This window comes from Carcharhinus amblyrhynchos, chromosome 14 (assembly GCF_965287045.1).
Source record: "Carcharhinus amblyrhynchos chromosome 14, sCarAmb.v2.hapA, whole genome shotgun sequence".
Classification (NCBI taxonomy): domain Eukaryota; kingdom Metazoa; phylum Chordata; class Chondrichthyes; order Carcharhiniformes; family Carcharhinidae; genus Carcharhinus; species Carcharhinus amblyrhynchos.
Window position 1 is genome coordinate 37,396,597 of NC_137337.1, and position 20,240 is coordinate 37,416,836.

The 20,240-nt window shown below is 41.2% G+C and overlaps 1 protein-coding gene across 2 annotated transcripts in view; it reads right to left on the reverse strand.

Annotated features, from left to right (window-relative positions):
- ddhd1b (DDHD domain containing 1b) overlaps positions 1 to 20,240 on the reverse strand; it is a 74,265-nt gene that overhangs the window by 26,237 nt on the left and 27,788 nt on the right. For both annotated transcript variants that reach the window (XM_080202712.1, XM_080202711.1), the window contains 2 exons: positions 8,405 to 8,517; positions 1,285 to 1,391 (listed from right to left, as the gene is read on the reverse strand). In XM_080202712.1, coding sequence (XP_080058838.1) covers positions 1,285 to 1,391; positions 8,405 to 8,517 — 220 coding nt within the window. The remainder of the gene's footprint in view (positions 1 to 1,284; positions 1,392 to 8,404; positions 8,518 to 20,240) is intronic.

Sequence of the window (20,240 nt, forward strand, 5' to 3'; positions counted from 1 at the left end):
CTGGCATTACTGCTAATGTGTGCCTGGAGATCTCCTTGGTGCCATTAGATTAAAACTGGCTATTAAGGGAAATTCCTACCAGAGACATCTTTGGGGTCAACTTTCTTCGAGATTAGCAGCAAATGCCATTGCTCTGTTGCTGTCTGCAAAATCTGGCCCTTTTTTTTTAAGACAGCGATACGCATATTCTGCCTTTATTGCCTATTTCCATTGAAAGCCTTTAGAATACCAGGGAAAAGATGGAATCTTTCAGGCTTCACACATTAAACAAAGTACACTCCATCAACCCAATGTGAACGAGGTGCATCTACGAAGTTTCCAGTTCTGCTCAGTTAATTTTAGAGCATTTGTTTCTCTTACGCCAAATCAATAAGTAGAAACCTTTTCAAAATCCCAGTTCTATGTTTTTGTAAAAGCTTTAATGTCAATAAATAATAAAGCTGTATATAGGTAATGAGCCTTTGTCAAATCAGAGACAGGGTCTGTCGCATGATTATGGAACTGTGAAGTTGATGTATAAGATTTATTTTATGTATTTTTCACATGTCAATCTAATTTCGACTGCACCCTGCTATTTCCTGCTTTCTTTTGACAAAGCTGTGATATATGATTTTGCACATTCCCTGACTTACTACTCTAAACCAACTGCCCCATCAGTGTGACCTTGCTCGAAACTCACACTAGAATATTCAACTTGGATCCCATTATCTTTCAAATGTGTTTATTGGCTAATTGTGTCACTGCCATTTAAGTTGTACAATACTGGTTCATTCAACATTAGCACGTGCTAGAATGTTCTTCTCCCCTTATTTCTCTTTATTTTTCTAATGCTTTTCCTCTCAGCCTTAACAGTGTTTACATGTTATTAAAATATTCCACAAAGACAAAAATGACACCAGATATAAACAGCTTGTCAGATAAACAATTAAGGTAAGAAGGCCGTTCATCATCTGGTTGTCGACTTTTAACCAGTCAAATTTTTATCTTTATTTGCTGTACTAATTGAATGACCATAGCATTTGTTTACAAAAGCTCAAAAGAATTGCAATCTTAAAAAAAATGCACACATTATATATATATATATATATTAAAAAATCAATCTGATTTGCAGCAAAATATAAGTGGCATTCTGCACCCCACAGTGCAGCGAGTAGAATGCACTTTTGTGTGAAAACTAATGAAATCTAGTATTGTACACAAAAAAATTAACTCAAAATCCCACATTAATAAACCATGATTATGCCTACTTAAAACTATTTACAACAAGATGAGAAACAGACAGACCTCATCCCTGTAAAGGGGGCTAGTGTAGTACATGATGTCCATAGCACTGCTGTTTAACATGTCTCTAAGTCCACGTACTTTATCTGGAGTTATAGATTCAACAGTATCTAGAAACATAGAAAGTTGAAAAAGATCCATTTTCATTGATTCAGCAAGGCAACATTTGAAAATAAATCTTCATGGACATTCTACTTGAACACTGATGCCACAGATCTAAGGCAACATGTTTAATCCTGTCCCCAGTGATGCCACTAACTGTCTCCAGCACCTTGCTGAAGAGACCATTCTTCAGCAAATCCCATTGTTCTCATCTGGTACCAGCGCACAGCACACTTCCAGACAGGAGTGCAACTTGCACTATATGCTCCCTTCCCTTGACCAGAGGTTTCAGTGTCAGTTCTAAGTCCCTCAACATAGGTCAGCTTACTTCGCATGAACGTGAAACTGCCTTTTCCTGGTCTGTACAGCTCAGTATTCAGCAGCATTTACCACTGTGCTAACAGAGGAGTTATACTACGTTTTTCCCAGGTAACAGTTGCCTTTGGTGGGCTGGAGCAAGTATAACATAAGAACATAAGAAATAGGAGCAAGAGTAGGCCATCTAGCCCTTCGAGCCTGCCCCGCCATTCAATAAGATCATGGCTGATCTGTCGTGGCTCAGTTCCACTTTCCTGCCCTCTCCCCATAACCCTTAATCCCCTCTCTTATCAAAAACCCATCAACCCGCGTCTTAAAAATATTTAGCGAGGCAGCCTCCACCACTTCAACGGGCAGAGAATTCCAGAGATTCACCACCCTTTGAGTGAAGAAGTTCCTCCTCAACTCCGTTCTAAACCGCCCCCCCTTTATCTTGAGGCTGTGCCCCCTAGTCCTACTGTCTTTTTTGAGCGGGAAGAGTCTCTCCACCTCTATCCTATCCATCCCATTCATCATCTTATACATCTCAATGAGATCTCCCCTCATTCTTCTAAACTCTAACGAGTACAAGCCTAGTTTATTCAGCCTCTCCTCATAGCTCAACCCCCTCAACTCCGGTATCAGCCTAGTAAACCTCCTCTGCACTCCCTCCAAGGCCAAAATATCTTTGCGCAGGTGCGGCGCCCAAAACTGCACACAGTACTCCAGCTGCGGCCTCACCAATGCCCTACACAGCTGCAGCAAGACCTCCCTACTTTTATATTCAATCCCCCTCGCTATAACGTCAGCAACCAGATGAGAAAACAGTTCAAATTTTCTTTTAAAAAAAACAATGAGTTTTAGTGGCAAAAAAAAGGACACGTTTGTTTGAAGAATAGAATGCCTCTTCATTTAGACTATTATTCAAGTAATACTGTTTCTCACTGTTTTAAGAATTCTAAAAGAGATTGCTGCTAATATCAAAATACAATGAAAAACAAGGTCCACAAACTCTGAAAGCCAATTACTTCTTAAGCATCAGCCTTGGCAGTGTAACGGCATTCTCAACTCAGTCTGAAACTGTGGGTTTAAACCCATTCCAGACATTGGAGCATGCCATCCAGGTTGACACTCCAGTGCAATACTAAAGTGTGTTGCACTGTCACAGGAACCATAGTTTCAATGAGACATTAGCAGAGTCTGCCTTCCCTCCCAGCTGGATACAAAAGATCCAAGGCAATATTTTGAAGACCAGCAGGGAATCTTCCTTGACCAACATTTATCCCTCAATCCAATCAAAGACAGATGACCTGTTTATTTCAGATGGTGGGAGCTTGCTTTGTGCAAATTGGCTGTCAGAGTTTCTAATTTACATCAGTGTGCACACCTCAAAAATATTTCATTTGCTCCAAATTGTTTTGGTATGTAAAAGGCACTATCATAAATGCAAGTCTGTCTTTCTTTCACTTCCTTCCCTTGACTTAAATGTCAATGTGTATTCACTGGTTGAAAAACAATTTAAGTGTAAGAACTGGTTATAGTGTAGCTAAATTTAGCAGCTTATTCTTGTCTAGAGTCAAGACTGAAAGAGAACTTAATCATTGTCAATTAGTTTGACGTGTAGTTGCTCATGTTTACGAACAAGAGAAAATATATTTCTCTCGCTCTTCTTGTAACCGTGGCTCTGTCTCCCTAATTCTTTGCTTCTCCATTTCCATCTTCTGTTCTTTCTCCCTCTTTTTCTCTTTAGATAGTTGAGATACTTTCTCCTGTTATTGCTACCTGTCTTCCAAACCTTCATCCTTTCTCTCCATTCTTTTGTAAATCCTTCTTTCATCTATCTTGCTAGATTTCTACTCATGTCATACGATTTGCATTGGTATGTCTAACCAGATTGCATGCCCAGCATTTGAGCCGTTCTTAATTCATAAACTGTTCCTGAATATTTTCTGATTGCTTCCTTCTTTACAGCAGCACAGTGGTTAGCACTGCTGCCTCATAGCACCAGGGACTCAGGTTCGATTCCAGCCTTGGGTGACTTGTCTGTGTGGATTTGCACACTCTCCCCACATCTGTGTGGGTTTCTTCCCATAATCCAAAGATGTGCAGGTTAGGTGGATTGGCCATGCTAAATTGCCCCTTAGTGTCCCAAGATGTGTAGGTTAGATGGATTAGCCATGGTGAATGTGTGGGGTTACCGGGATAGGGCAGGGCAAAAAGGCCTGGGTAGGACACTCTGGGCCTGATTTTACCACAGCCCTCTTATTACTTGGTAAAGTTGGGCGTGAGGCCATTAATGCGATCCGCGCCCACGCAGATGCCCACTTTGCCAAGGCCCGAAAATGGCCACAATCTGATTCGCACCCAAAACTGGTGCAATACCAATTTAAATGCTGCCACTCTGTGGGCAAATCGGTGGAGGGGAAAGGGGGCAGGGGGTCGCAATCGGTCTGGGTAGCCAGGGAGAGGAAAGTGGGTGGATAAGGGGGAAAGTTATGTTGTAGGGACCATCACTCCTGGGCCGCTTTATCCATTTTTTGTGGCCCAGGAGCGATGAAACAGGGGCGCGATTTTCAAATGTTTCTCCTCACTGCGCAGTTCAGAGCTCCGATTGTTTCTGGTGCACTAAGCCCCACCTACAGCGCATTTCAGACTCGCGATTTTTTTTTCAGGCTAAGTGTTTACGGGGAAGCCTGAGAGCAGATTTCTAAGTCGGATCTGAATTGCGCCCAGATTCAGCACTTAGAATGAAAATGGTAAAACTCAGCCCTCTGTCAGAGAGTTGATGCAGACTCAATGAACCGAATAGTCTCCTTATGCACTACAGGACTTCTATGATTCTAATTCTCATTCGTTTCTTGCAAATCAAGTATTCAAATTTGATTTTTTGGGAATTTTATTTTAATTTGGCTGCTGAGCTGCCAGCAGACGTTTACAAGCATCCACCAGTCTGCTAACTTTCTTCACCAACATTAATCCTCTTTACCTTAAAAGGGACAGGTCAGGTTAGGCATAACTGCATCTTAGCAGCAGAATATATTACACGTCACATGATCTAATACTCCTGGTTGTAAAATAGCACATCATCTTTCTCACTGAGATCAGTGCCACTGCAAATGAATTGATCGGGCAATTTGCAAAGATTTCGTTCAAGAACCGCATAGTGAAAGGGATGAGATGAGATTGGATTAAATTTGAGCCACAGGGTGGCACAGTGATTAGCACTGCTGCCTCACAGCGCCAGGAACTTGGGTTCGATTCCTGCCTTGGGTTACTGTGTGGAGTTTGCACATTCTCCCCACGTCTGCATGAGTTTCCTCTGGGTGCTCCGGCTTCCTCCCACAGACAAACATGTGCAGGTTAGGTGGATTGGCCATACTAAATTTGCCTGAGTGTCAAGGGGACTAGCTAGGGTAAATGCATGGGTTATGGGGATAGGGCCTAGGTGGGATAGTAGTTGGTGCAAACTCAATGGTCTGAATGGCCTCTTCTGTACTGTAGGGATTCTATGTTAGTGATGGAAAGGTGGAAGGACTGGAGGGTCTTAATGACATTAATGTTACTAGAGAGGCGGTGCTCGACAGACTGGAGGGGCTGATTGTGGACAAGTCCCCAGGACTGGATGGAATGCATCCGAGGGTTCTGAAAGAAATGGCGGAGGTGATTGTGGATGCCTTGGTGGTTATTTTCCAGATGTCGCTGGATTCCGGGGAAGTGCCGGAGGATTGGAAAACGGCTAATGTTACGCCGTTGTTTAAGAAGGGTGCCAGGCAAAAGGCGGGGAATTATAGGCCGGTTAGTTTAACGTCTGTGGTAGGTAAAATGTTAGAATCCGTCATTAAGGAGGAAATTGCGAGGCATCTTGAAGGGAATTGCTTGATAGAGCAGACGCAGCACGGTTTCATTAAAGGGAAGTCGTGTCTGACAAATTTACTGGAGTTCTATGAGGATGTGTCTAGGGCGGTGGATAGAGGAGCGCCGGTGGATGTGGTCTTTCTGGATTTTCAGAAGGCGTTTGACAAAATACCTCACAAGAGGTTATTGCAGAAGGTCGAGGGACATGGAGTTGGGGGTAGGGTGTTAGCGTGGATAGAGGATTGGTTGTCAAATAGGAGGCAGAGAGTGGGGGTCAACGGGTGCTATTCGGATTGGCGGATGGTGACTAGTGAGTGCCCCAGGGGTCGGTGCTGGGGCCTCAGCTTTTTACCATTTATATAGATGATCTGGAGGAGGGAACCAAGTGTAGGGTGTCGAAATTTGCTGATGACACCAAGATTGGGGGAACGGCAAATTGTGCGGAGGGTGTGGAGAGTCTGCAGAAGGATCTAGATAGGCTGGGCGAATGGGCCAGGAAATGGCAAATGGAATTTAATGTTGGCAAGTGTGAGGTGGTCCACTTTGGTAGGAATAATGATAGGAAGGACTATTACTTACGTGGCGAAAAACTGCAGCAGGCGACGGTGCAGAGGGACCTCGGGGTCCTTGTGCATGAGTCGCAAAAACCCAGCTTGCAGGTGCAGCATGTGGTCAGGAAGGCGAATGGGATGCTGGCCTTCATAGCGAGGGGGATTGAATATAAAAGTAGGGAGGTCTTGCTGCAGCTGTATAGGGCATTGGTGAGGCCGCAGCTGGAGTACTGTGTGCAGTTTTGGGCGCCGCACCTGCGCAAAGATATTTTGGCCTTGGAGGGAGTGCAGAGGAGGTTTACTAGGCTGATACCGGAGTTGAGGGGGTTGAGCTATGAGGAGAGGCTGAATAAACTAGGCTTGTACTCGTTAGAGTTTAGAAGAATGAGGGGAGATCTCATTGAGACGTATAAGATGATGAATGGGATGGATAGGATAGAGGTGGAGAGACTCTTCCCGCTCAAAAAAGACAGTAGGACTAGGGGGCACAGCCTCAAGATAAAGGGGGGGCGGTTTAGAACGGAGTTGAGGAGGAACTTCTTCACTCAAAGGGTGGTGAATCTCTGGAATTCTCTGCCCGTTGAAGTGGTGGAGGCTGCCTCGCTAAATATTTTTAAGACGCGGGTTGATGGGTTTTTGATAAGAGAGGGGATTAAGGGTTATGGGGAGAGGGCGGGAAAGTGGAACTGAGCCACGACAGATCAGCCATGATCTTATTGAATGGCGGGGCAGGCTCGAAGGGCTAGATGGCCTACTCCTGCTCCTATTTCTTATGTTCTTATGTTCTAGGATGAGTGGACCAGGATCAGTCTGTGAATGTTAAAAGAAATAAAATCACTGAAAACAAATATCAGAAAATTTAAAGTAAGGGAAACTTCTTATTTATATAACACCTTAACAGATCGGAGAAAGACCCCAAAATACATTACATAAAGGATCTCAAATTCCACGAACACAAGAGTGCTGTGACTGCTTGCTTCTTATTTTGTGCATACCAACATCAGTAAGATGACTAATTGATCCATTTCTGATAAGTGTTGTTTAAGAGAGGAATACCAGCTACCATAAACAGAGGAATTTCCTGTAAACAGAGCAAAATACTGTGGATGTTCAAAATCTAAAATAAATACAGAAAATGCTGCAAATACTTAGTAGATTTCGCAGCACTTGTGCAAAAAGATAATTAAAATTTCAGATTCAAATGAAAGGTTATTAGCCTGAAACTTTGGGCTGATTTCTGCTACTAAGGTGGGTAGCTTGAGTTGGGAATTGCCGGATTCGACAGAACCACCTCCATAAAGGAGACCCTGTCAAACCCACCAGAAAGGCATGGAAAGGATAGACTCTGGCTTGCCCACCCTTGAAGTTGATCGGAGGTGGCCATGGAAGCAGGCAAGGGCCAAAGTGGGCTGGTTAGAAGGCCCGACTTGGTTCATTAGGACTTTGCTCGAAGATGTTGGCCCTTTAGCCTTCACGCCCCGTTCATGATCCCTTTATGCCCACTCACCCAGTACACAATGTAGAGAACCATTAAGCCATATAATAGCAATGGCAAGTCTTGAAATGCTGAGGAAAATCTTTCAGAAATCTGCTTAAAAAACCCTGGCTGAGCTAATTCAGTTGCCCTGGAACTCAGCCAAGTATTCATAATAAGGTCACCGGGTAACTGCATTAATGGAGACCAATGGCCAAACAACTACTTCAATAAATGGGTTCATTATGAATTCAGGACTTGGCATTTTTTTTATTATTGCCTGGGCATGGAAGGGGCGTGGGTGAGGCCTGCTGAACTTACCTTTCAAAAGGTTCTCAAATCCAGATTATCCAGGATAGGAGATGCTTATACTCAATAGAACCAGCCAAGGTGGGAGTGCAGGGTGTGGGCTGCCCACACTCTTATTCTGCACCAAAGAAAATTATTGGCAGCAGGAATGGAGGCAGGAATTCCAGATTCAAGTCCTGTCCACCACTTCTAAATCCCTCAGGGCTCTGAAAATCTGGGTGTTAACAGTTTCCAACCGCAGATTCCACCAGATCAATTGAGCATTCCTATAAATCTTCCCTTGTTTTCTGCAGACTTCTTGGCTCAATTCTAATTAGCTTTGAAATTTGAAAGTTTAGAAAACTGGCAGGCGCTTGTAAAACTTCTTTAATTTTCTTGTAAACTCATGTTTAATCACATTAGTAGGTTTATGTTTCAATACTATCCACTTTAATGAGGGATGAGAGAAAGTGCTAAGACCATACACAAATTCTAATTCAATTCCGATCTACAAGAAGCCCTTATCCAAACGGTACCCCTGTTTACATTTAATTACCCCCATCCAGGCACAGCTTCGACCTCCACTCCACAGGCAGAAACTCAACATATTCCAAATTTGTGGCATAAGGAAAATGCTTTTCTTCAACTTTTCTTGCAGCTTCTCGCATCCTACCAAAATAGAAGAGAAATAATCTTATGTGGACCTGTGATAAGTGTTAAGATGAAAGCAAACAGACCAGGCTGCTGTCAGTTTAAAATGTTATCTATTTTTAGCTGTTGGCAGGCTTAACAAACAAAAATAAAGCGAAGTACATGAGCTTTATTCTTTCATCACTAATTTGACAAGAGTGCAAAAATTCACAAAACGAACTGTGTAGATACTTACATGCTGCAACTGAAATTATGGTTCAATTTGTTACTATTAAATGTCTGTAAAGATTGACTGAAGTTCCTCCAGGGTGACTATTTAAAAAGGCAATAATCTCTGGGCTAATGAAAATAAACGTAGGCATCTTTAGACTTTGTTGTAATGCACCTCAGAAAGAGGCCAAAACATGTTTCTATGAAAAGCCTTTCTTTCTCAAAGACAACAAATACAGAACGGTGGATTTTAAAGCCTTTGCCGGTTAGCCAGTGTATTAAATTAGATTATGTTTTCAGTAAATAAACTGCTGTTTAAAGTTTACATTGAGGAAAAAAAAATATGATAGTTTTGTTTTTTGTATTCACCCAGTAAAGTGGAGAGATTCATATCTTACTGTATCATTCTGTTCACTCATCTGTCTCATGCAAATAAACTACCTGCTGGTCAAAGGCCAGCATTGATCTGTATGTGTGTGGATATCAAACTCACCTTCTGAATGTGTCCTGCAGCTAGTATAGAATGTATACAGCTCTGTATTCTCTTTTACAATCTCTGTTTCATGCTATTGTCCATTTAGGTATTGGGCAAGAAATATTGTACCACCCCCCCGCCCCCCATCCCAGTTAAAACCAAAATGACATTTCAATTGTGTGAAGTATTACTTGTCACTGACAGTCACTTTATAATGAAAACAGTGTACAACATGCAAAGTAACCACAACACTCCAAGAAAACAGCTGACAGAACGGATGCCATCGATTTCTCAGGAATTCTATCCAGTACTGAAAGGGGGACACATTTCAGTAATGCAGAGTCACATAGCCATATCAGAGATAACTCAGGTCCATTGACCAAAGCAACTGTGTTATAATGGAGAAAAGCTAACACCCATCTCTTGCTAAGTCTCACCTGTTTCTCCTCAAACGTCGTGTGTGCAATCAAAAGTCAACTTTCATTTGTTTGTTGAGAAACATTGCATATAGATTAAGGTTTAAAAAGTTACTAATTTTCTAATGTTAGATTTCTTACAAAGGCATTAAGAACACAGATCAGCATTAAACAATCACTTACAAGAATTTGTTTTACTAAATGGGATGACTATTCAAAATAGTCTCAAAAGCAGCCTAAGCATTTAATGTTACTGGATAACGCTATGGTTTTACAGTTTTGTCTAAAACTGGCAAAATACATGACATAGTTCAAGTGCAAAGGTAGCACTACAACGTGTGATAGTTGGGGAAGGAATAAATGTGTACAAGATTACATAGGCCACCTGACCCAACCAGTCCATGTTGGTGTTTATGCTCCATTTCAGTCCCCTACTATCTTTTTTCATCTAAATCTATCATTGTAACTGAGTAGACTAAGGTCTAGTTTCTCCTTAAATGTATCTATTTGATTTACTTCAAGTACTCTCTATGGTAGTGAGTTCCACATTCTTACCAGCCACTGAGTGAAGTGGTTTCATGGAACCTTCAGAGCTAGTCACCCAAAACCCACATGGGCAGATGTCAGGAGACACGCAGAGATGAAAGAAATAAATTTCTAGCAATCTAATCCAGCTCCCTCTTACACACTTAAGTGAAAAAAAATCCTATTCACAAAACACATTCAAAGCTTTAACTCTCCTCAGTGCTTAAACTAATAAAACATTTTACTCAGCTCACACATCAAAGACACCAAACTGTGAACTGAGCCCCTTCTCAGACAATTTCAGTTTTTGAAACTCGGCCATGCATTCATAATAATAGCCCATGAGAAATGTTAACATTTACTGAAACTGAAAGAACAAATTATATTTTTTTTCATACCTACACCAGATGACCTGTCAATCCAAGAAGTCTAGAAGATTGTTTTTAAAAGCTCCTGGACAGTTTCATCTTGTTTTCTAGTTTAAACAACAGGGAATTTCAAAAAAACTTCAATTCGTGATATTTAAATAAGATCTTACCCATCCTTCAAGAGCATTTTATGTCGACTCCAGCACCTACACAACAGATTAAGGTCTCTGGACCAGCCATAGTGGGGTCTGTTTGAACTCAACCACAGAGTTCAAGTGGCAGCAATGATTTTGAGTTTCCTTTCATGTAAATTATGCCTCCCCATGCTGAAAAAAATGGGATTTGATGAAAATGGAGGCATATCTCACTGGAGTCAGCCCGGCATTGCAAAAATCCTGCCCCTAGTGCTTGGTTTGCTTTTTAATGACTTTGCTAAGCTATGGCACAACTTTTGGTAGTCAGCATATTTCTACTGGGAAATCCAGTTATTTTTCCATTTCATCTAGACCTGCACCTTTCTCAATAAATGTATTACCTCACATTTGTGTCACAATTTACCCATTCTGCAAGTTTATTAAATCCTCCTATAAGTTGTAGAAAATAAAATTATTCTAGTTTCACAAGAATTAAATTGAGAAAGCTAAATTGTGAAGCTGATCTTTGTTCCAGATAGGCTCTGCAAACTACGCATTCCATTCACATATAAACACTGCTTTAAGGACTGCTGAAGGAACAAACAAAAGACTTGAATATGAAGAGATCAGAGATTGCCTGAGTATAAAGCGCCAGGAAAATTGGGAGGTCAGAAACATGGCATCTCAGTTTACTGCTACAAGTTACATTATTGAGAACAGAAGAATTGTTTTTACACACTGCAGCACACAATGCAGGTAAAATGGCAATTATGTCTACTAATTTCAATATTCTTTCTGCCCATCTATTTTGGGCATTGGAACTGAGCTTTCATTTCTCGGAGAGGAAATTCCTCATTAAACAGCTGATTTCCCAGAAGAGTGCCCACTAGAGACACAATGAAGGTTACAAGCAGAGCAAGTCTGGGATTAGATTTGGGTGAGAATGATGAGCATGAACAGACCGGGATGTCAGAAAGCCAAAGCAGCACTAAAAACATTTGTCCACAGGTACCATTTCAACATCCATCAGATGCACTATACCTGGAACTGCACCCAATTTTTACTGAAGGACAATACCCAAGAAAACTATGAACAAGCTCCGCCATGTCTTATAGAAGATCTTTAGCTAGCATGCTCAATCCAGGTGGCGTGATCAAGGTTACTGTGAGGCTCAGTTTCCATTCTTTCCAGGTCATCTATGTGGACAGCTGGAGTGTTGCTGAGTTCAACGATCATTGCTGCACGATGGATGCTTTGTTCCGAAACCAGTATTTTCATCATTATTGAGCACCACCATTGTGAGGGGCTGCATAATTTTAATGTACTGCTGGCTTTCTACAGCTAAAAGGAATAGTTGTATTGGAGATATTATTTGGGCCCCAGCTTGTAATACTGTGGTGCTTCCTTCGCATCCAGTTGGTCTGAGAGCCCAAGAATTATGCAGTCCAATAATTAGTTCCTCTGCAGCTCCTACGATGCCTTTATTTTTCACCAAACAACAACTGTGCCAGGCTTATCTGACGAAAAAAGCTCAGTAAAACGTGGGACAAGATGGTCCTATTCAAAATTGGCTAAAGATATCCTGTCAGATATGAACAGTATGGAGCACTGACAATGAAGTCCACGTAACGACCAAAATAAATGTGAAATATGCCATTTAATATATTAAAGTAGAGCTTCTAGATTCTCAGCTGACCAGTTGGTGCATTACATGATAAGCCCAAAATCGTCAAGATAATAATGGGTCCTGCAGACTCCATAACTTTGTTTTACAAAGGGCCCTGCCAATAGAGAAAGAGCAAATTCCAGAAGATGCAATAGTACAGGACGAAGATAGGTCCTGAAGCAAGGATGTGGGCTGGAAAATTAATGTAGCGGACACTGGTACAAAATATATATTTACTCAAGTACCATAACTGCCCCTTTTAGGAAGTCTTCTTTACACATACATAAACACACTGGCTCAAAACAGCAGTAATCGCCCTCCATTATGATCAATGCCCAACTATTGTTATGATGTTGGATGATCCAATGACAGACATTCTTGGCAGAATGAACAAATCAAGTGCACACAGTTGAGTGATGTGCGAACAATGTAGCAGAGCAAACAGCCGAGTTCCTTTGGCATATCCACTCATTTTATGCAAATCAAAGTAACGCAGAAAGAATAAATGCAGCTGATGGCTGCAGGGTTTTTGATGGTCCTTGCAGGGATCTGGAATAGTGAAAGGTTTTGCTTGTACCCTTTGCTCCTCAAGTCTTTGTAAACAGCTTTGGAATCCATGCTTGGCTTGGCAATGTTTAATTCAAGAACATTTTTTTCTTCAAGTAAACAGCTAGCTTCCCTTCCAATGCTTTCTCAAACACAGAACTAGTTATCAATTAAAGGTCACAGCTGAATTAGAAAATTAGTACTGTCCTGTTTTCAGTGGGCTAAAATGTGGATTTTCTTTCCAAAGTCAAACAACAATCTCATTCTCTCTCTCTCTCTCCTCCCCCTCCCCAATATTCAGTGAGCAGAATCATGTGGCTGGGGGGCTGGATGATTATATTCAAATCCATCAAAATGAGGTCCTTGCCCTCTGTGGGTGCGGACCTCATGACATCACTGGCAAAGGGTGGGAAAAATTAGAAAAGCGACCTCGGCGTTCTCTGATGCATATGCTGAAAATTGTCCCCATCACACGTATACCAAACCAGGAGTAAATTCTCCCAGAAAATTTTAGCACCCACAATTTGCTTGTGACACCAACAGCAATTTCTAGGTTCTCTTGCAAGGTATGTTGATGTCTTCCTGGAGAAAAAGGAATTACTGCTTGGTAAAACATACTTTTCCATTCAGAGATGTGAATAAACTTTTACAGGAAGATTTATTCAGAAGGACTGCAATTAATGTATTTATTAATTAATCGCAGTACCTTTGGTTCAGATCTTTGCTTATCTTTGATGCAATGAGGCAGGGAACACATTGTAATTAAAGGTAAGATTTTGCACAATATAATTGGTAAATAATAGAAGTATAACAAAAAATATTTGAAATGAGAACAAAAACTTAAATTAATGTGTCACAAGTAACCAGCAGCTTGCCTAATCCAGGGATGATGGCAGATATCAGAAACAAAATATTCTAAGTATACAATACGGGTTTAGTACCAGTAAAGGCCAAATTAAAAATTTTGAAAATGTTATAAAAATACAAGTTGTATATTATTCCATTACTTTAATACATGGGTTTTGCCTGCAGCGTTTGAATTACAAATATCTCCAGAGTCAGATATAATATTCCATTATAATATCACTCATAGGAACGACTGACCCATTTTCAACTGCTATGCACATGGAACCCTTCACCACTTTGGCCTTCAAAGTTCTTGTTTGAATATTTGCTACTACCACCACCAAGATCTATACCTCCAACTGGACTTCCATGCTCACCACAGCAGCCTGTCTCACCAGCCTGTATCGTATACTTCGAATATTTTGTGCCTAATATCTGCCATCATCCCTGGAGTCGGCACACTGTTGGGTACCTGTGACACATTCATTTAAATTTTTGTTGTAATTTCAAATATTTTTTATTATACTTCTATTATTTGCCAATTATATTTCATAAAATCTTGCATTTAGTTACAATGTGTCCTCTGCCTCATTGCATTAGAGATATTCCAGCTGACTATTATGCTTGATAGTCAGCTAGGATTCAATAAAGTTTACAAAGCAATGCCATCATTCTATAGATTTTCTAATCTTTGCCATTTCAGAAATTTCAATCTACTGCAAAACAATGAATTAATAATTTATCACAATTGCATCTGGATTAGTCACAAAATAAGCAACGAACATGGCATTTTCACAACTGCAGATCACAAGAACAGTTGAATAATTCTTTTCACCAAGGAGGTGGTAATTTTCAATCCACATGATGCATAAATATCAAATGCCAAAATTTTGCTTTTTTATTTCCCTGGAAAGTTTTGAATATCAGTTTATTGCTAGGGTAAAATTGCTACGCTACACTGGACCAAGATTAAAAACAAACTCCAGTAGCTGATGATAAGTTGGTTATTAAGACAAGTTATACATACATCTCAGAGAAAAATCTCTAGATATCTCAAAAATTCGGACTAATTTTGCTTTTTCTTTTAAAAAAAAAGGAAGTACCTATGTTTATGTTGCATCTCTTAGCAACCCAAGGACAGCAGCTTGCACTTACAGAATGCTAACATGTTCCACGCTTCAGAGAACCGTACTGAGAAATAAGTTCACATGAAAGCAAAGAAAATGAAATTAGGATGGGTGACCAAAAGATTGGTTAAAGATACAACTTTTTATGGAGGGTTGTGAAAGGAGAAGATATCTATACAGAACATACTGCTTAGAACCTTGGCACAGGAATTTGGGGGTGTTCAAAACTCGAACAAGTAGTATGCAATGTTCTCAAGGAATTCAGGAAGTTACAGAATAAATTTGGGGTCATGAAAGGATTTCATCATGAGATCATGAATATTAAACTGGAGGCCTTTGAAGGCTGTGAGCCAGTGTAGGTCAGCAAGAAAAGTGTGATGGATGAGCAGGACTTCTTGTACTATGATATGGGCAGTACAATTTTGTATAGTCTAAGTGGAGGTTGGCCAGAACAGCATTGGAATAAATTGAGCATAGAGGCACAGATGGGGGTTTCAGCAGCAAATAAGTTGAGACTGGAGGGAGAAAAGATAGTTAGTTAAAGTAAGCATTCCAAGTGATTATGAGGACACAGGTTCAGAAGTTCAGCTCTGGACCATACAGGATGTTGAGGTTGTGAGCAGTCCTTTTTAAATGGAGTCGGGTGCCTGGCGGGGAATGGAATCTAACAGAGGGAATGTGGCAGGAGCCAAAGAACAATGGCTTCTATTTTTCCAATATTTAACTGGAGGAAACTACAGCTCGTCTAGGACTCTTGTCAGATATGCAGTCTGGAGCAGTTCAGTCAGAATTAACACAAAAAATTGCAAGAGAAATGCGAGCTCACAAACAACATAGAAAACTAGAAGAGATATCATAAAGAAACAAAAAGGTGTATCAAGCATAAGAAAGTAAAGATGAGGAAGAAATTCAAGCAAAAATAAACAAGGAAAAAAAAGAAAACAGAAAAATAAAACTGAGGAATAAATGCAAAGCATTATGGTTGAGAGTTATGTTTAACATTATTTGGAGAAGATATGTAGTTGGAAATTGTAATTCTGGGTAGGAAAAGGCATCAGCCTCCCCAAAAGTCCATTCTGCATTTTGAACTGTGTGAAGAACCTTTCGACATAATTGAGAAATGTATTTTCTGCTATTTTGCATTCCTGATCTCATATTGCAGATTTACCTTTTCCATTGCTTTTCTGGTCTTTTGTGTCTCAACGCAGATCTGATACTTACCTCCTTTCAGGACTAAATGCTTCAAGTTTCTCAGATGCTCTGGATTACTTTGCATCACAAGAAGCTTAAGGTTTTCCTGGAGAATTGGTCAAAGGTATAATGTGACCAGAGCATAGGCAACTTCCTCACACCTGTACTCTACTGCTTCGTCGATATGGTTCAGCGTTCTGCATGTTTTGTTAGCTGCGCTGATTGGACATGTTGAACACAGAATTGATTAATCTTTTAGAATTGGATCACTCATGGAATGTGTAAACCACTTACTTTGCCTATCTGTATGCAAGACTTCCATTTAATTTCATTGGCCACTGTTCCATCCACTTATATTTTATTCATCACTAAGTATTTGGCAGTTCTCTTATACATCTTCCCATTTTTCATGTGGTGATCATGTCTTTCCTCAGACTTACCTGCTTCTCAGTGCCTGATGGACTACAAATGTGACCAGTTGCATTGAGTTTCTGAATCCAAGCCATTATTGTAAATAGGAAATTGTTCTATAATCTATTGGCATGAATTGTGTTTGAATACTAAAGACTTGTTGCCTGAATTCCTCCTGACCTCTCATATCACATATCATCGAAGGATGTGAGGTGACCTGACAGAAGTGTATAAGATGTTGAGAGGTATAGATTGGGTGGATTCTCAGAGGCTTTTTCCCAGGGCTGGAATGGTTGCTACGAGGGGACACAGGTTTAAGGTGCCGGGGAGTAGGTACAGAGGAGATATCAGGGGTTAAGTTTTTTACTCAGAGGGTAGTGGGCGAGTGGAATCGGCTGCCGTCGGTGGTGGTGGAGGCAAATTCGATAAGGTCTTTTAAGAGATTTCTGGATGAGTACATGGGACTTACTAGAATTGAGGGTTATAGGTAAACCAAGTAGGTAGGGATATCATTGGTGCAAGTTGTGTGCCGAAGGGCCTGTTTGTGCTGTAGTTTTTCTATGTTCTATCAATATAGGAATTAGATGTTCCTTTTCCAAATTGAAGAGATTTAACAAAATAAAATTTGTGCTTCTGGTAATCTGACCACAGCAATACAGCAGATATAAAAGCAAAATACTGCAGATGCTGCAAATTTGTAATAAAAACAGAAAATGCTGGATAAACTCAGCAAGTCTGGTAGCATCTGTGGAGGGAGAAACAGAGTTAACGTTTCATGTCCATATGGTTCTTCTTCAGAGCTAAAAGACGGAGAAGTGTGATGATGGATATTATACCATAAGAGACGGGTAGTGCAAAATTGAAGGTCAGTGATATGTGAGAGCTAGAAGGGATTGCACAAAGATGTTTGGGGAGCAAGAGAAAGTAAATTAATTGCAGTGAGATAAAGTCGCCACAATCCCAAATAACCATAACCCTTTTGTGGGGCACAGCTGACTGATGGTGATTTAACCCAAGGATCACCACACCTCAGGTGAGGAGCCAAATTGAGAAGGTGAGGCCTTCGTGAATAACGTCAGCCAGTACAGGAATTGAACCCATGCTGTTGGCTTCACTCTGTAACACTAACCAACTGAGCTAGTGTAAAGAGAGCAATAGAAGATACTGATAGTGGTGTAAAGATAAGAGAGCAGAATTGTTAATAGGAGAACAAAGCTCTGTGCTTAGTGAAGGCAAAACTTAAGAACAGGTAACAGATGGCCCTGCAGCATTTTTTGGATTTTAAAAAAAGTCAAAGTGGAGCAGAAAATCTAAATTTGTTCAACTTAACATTGAATCCATAAGGCTGTAACTTCCTCATCAGAGGATGAGGTGCTGTTCCTCCCATTTGCATTCCACTTCATCGAACATTGCAGCAGGCCAAGGACGGATATTGGTCAGGATAGCAAGATGGTGAATTGAAATGGCAAGCACCAGGGTCATGCTTCTGGACTGAGTAAAGGTAGTCCATAAAGGGGTCACCCGGTCTGCGTTTAGTCTCCCCAGTGCACAGGAAACTACATTGGGAGCAACGAATAGAGTAGATTGAATTGAAAGAGGTACAAATGAAGTGCTGCTTGACCTGAAAGGAATGTTTGAGATTTAGACAATGAGGAGCTAAATGGCCAGGGGATGGAGGTGACGGTGGAGTGGACCAGGGTGTCATGGAGGGAGCAGTCCTCACAGAATGCTGACAGGAGAAGTGAGTGATGATGTGTTTTGTGGTGTCGTGCTAGGGTTGGCAGAAATGGTAGAGGATAATCCTATGAACATGGAGGTTGGTGGAATGGAAAGTGAGCAGAAGGAGAGCTTATCATGGTTCCGGATGAAAGAGAAGGGGGAGGGACTAGTGGGAAATGGGTCAGACATGATTGAGTGCTCCGTCATGGTGGAGCGGGGGCACGGTTTTCAAAGTTGAAGGTTGCATCACTGGAAATGATGCAAAGAAGGCCAAGAAACTGGGAGAATGGGATCGAGTCCTTACAGGGACACAAAAGGAGCTGTGGAAGTCGGTGGTGAATATTGGTGGTCAGTCTATCACCAGAAATTGAGACAGAGAGGTCAAGGAAAGGAAGTGTCAGAGATGGACCATGTGAATGTAAGAGAGAGGTGGAAGTCGGAAGCAAGGAAAAGATACATTTTTCCAGGTCCAGGCAAGAGCGTGAAGTGACACTGATACACTCATTGATAAGACAGAAAAAGATTTGCAGGAGGGGGCCGGAGTTAGGACCAGAACAAGGAATGTTCCACATAATCCACAAAAAAAAAAGCAGACATAACTGAAGCCCATATAAGCATCCATAGCCACACCTTTTATGTGCAGGAAACGCAAGTTAAAGGATAAATGGTGGAGTTGCAGAACAAGTTCAGCTTGGTAGAGGAGAGTAGTGGCAGACAGGGGTTGTTTAGGCCTCTGTTCAACTTCAGCTTAATTATTTGTTTGAAGCAATTCAGCAGATAAATGCATAATTTAGACTCTACAGGCACAAAATTCAGACATGGTCGAGTACTTAAGAGGTTGAAAACAGTATCTGGGGCATTGATATGGATGTCCTATTGAAGATGTTAACACTGCTGCAAATATGACATCAATTGGCACATTCCACTGATGTGTTGCCAGTGCTACTATTTTAGAACCCAACACAAACATCTCAAACTCACACAGATGTACATGCATTCTGTAAAAGGAAGGACATCCTGCCACCACCAGCACTATTTAAAGGGATCAGCAACTACTTGCAGATTAGTCGTTGATTTCAACAGGTTATTGCTACGAATGTGCAAGCATTTGATACTTCCTAGAGTTGGCTAAGTTGTTGAGGTCTGCAAGGAGTGGTATGGCAGGTACTGATGTACTTTGGTCCTGGCTTCAGGGCTTCTGTACAAACCATTGCACCCAGATGAGTGAAGCAGTAGACATTACTTTTTGGGATACAGCAGGACTAGGAGAATGCAGAGCAGGGCAAACAGCTAGGGAAACAAGTAAGTAAAAAAGGACTACTCAGCAGGAGACTATTATCCACACAGGGTGTTCAGGGAGCAATTCTCCTACCTGAATCTAGCAAGGAACAAGGTGAGACATCTGCGCTTCAGTAAGGACATCTTCACTGTTACCTGCTGCAACCGCAACTGCAGAACAGAGCAAGGACAGCACTATGAATTGCTGTGAAGGTGAACGTAGCTATGAGCTTTTATATCAGTCCCTTTCCAGGTTGAAGTTGAAGATATTTGAAATTTCTCGCTGTTTGCCATCCACTATTGCATGAGGGAGGTTACTGATGTTCTTTTTTCAAAGAGACCTGACTACATTTCATTCTCTGTTGCCAGAGAGCAGGAGGTGGAATGAATACACAGTTTCATTACGATTGCAAGTTTCCCCATGGTGTAGAATGGCATTGACCACAATCATTTCACTTTGTAGGTACCACATCAACTGAGATGTACACGAACAAAAGGGATTCCACTCCTCCAATGTTCAGCTGGTGTGTAAGCAAACATGGGAAATCATGCAGATTAATGTCCTGTATCCTGGCAGCTGTCATGATGCCTTTATTTTGTGGCAGTCTATCGTACCACTTGCACTTGAGCCACCAGACAAACCAAAGGATGACTAATAGGCACCAAGGGCTATTCACAGATGACAAGGTTCATGGACTCCTGTGCGCAATAAAAGCACAACTAGATAGCATGAATACAATCATTGCCATGATGCCACATGTGACAGAGCAGACCACTGGTATGCTGAAACAGCTCTTTTGCTTCTTGGGCCGCTCAAGAGGAACCTTGC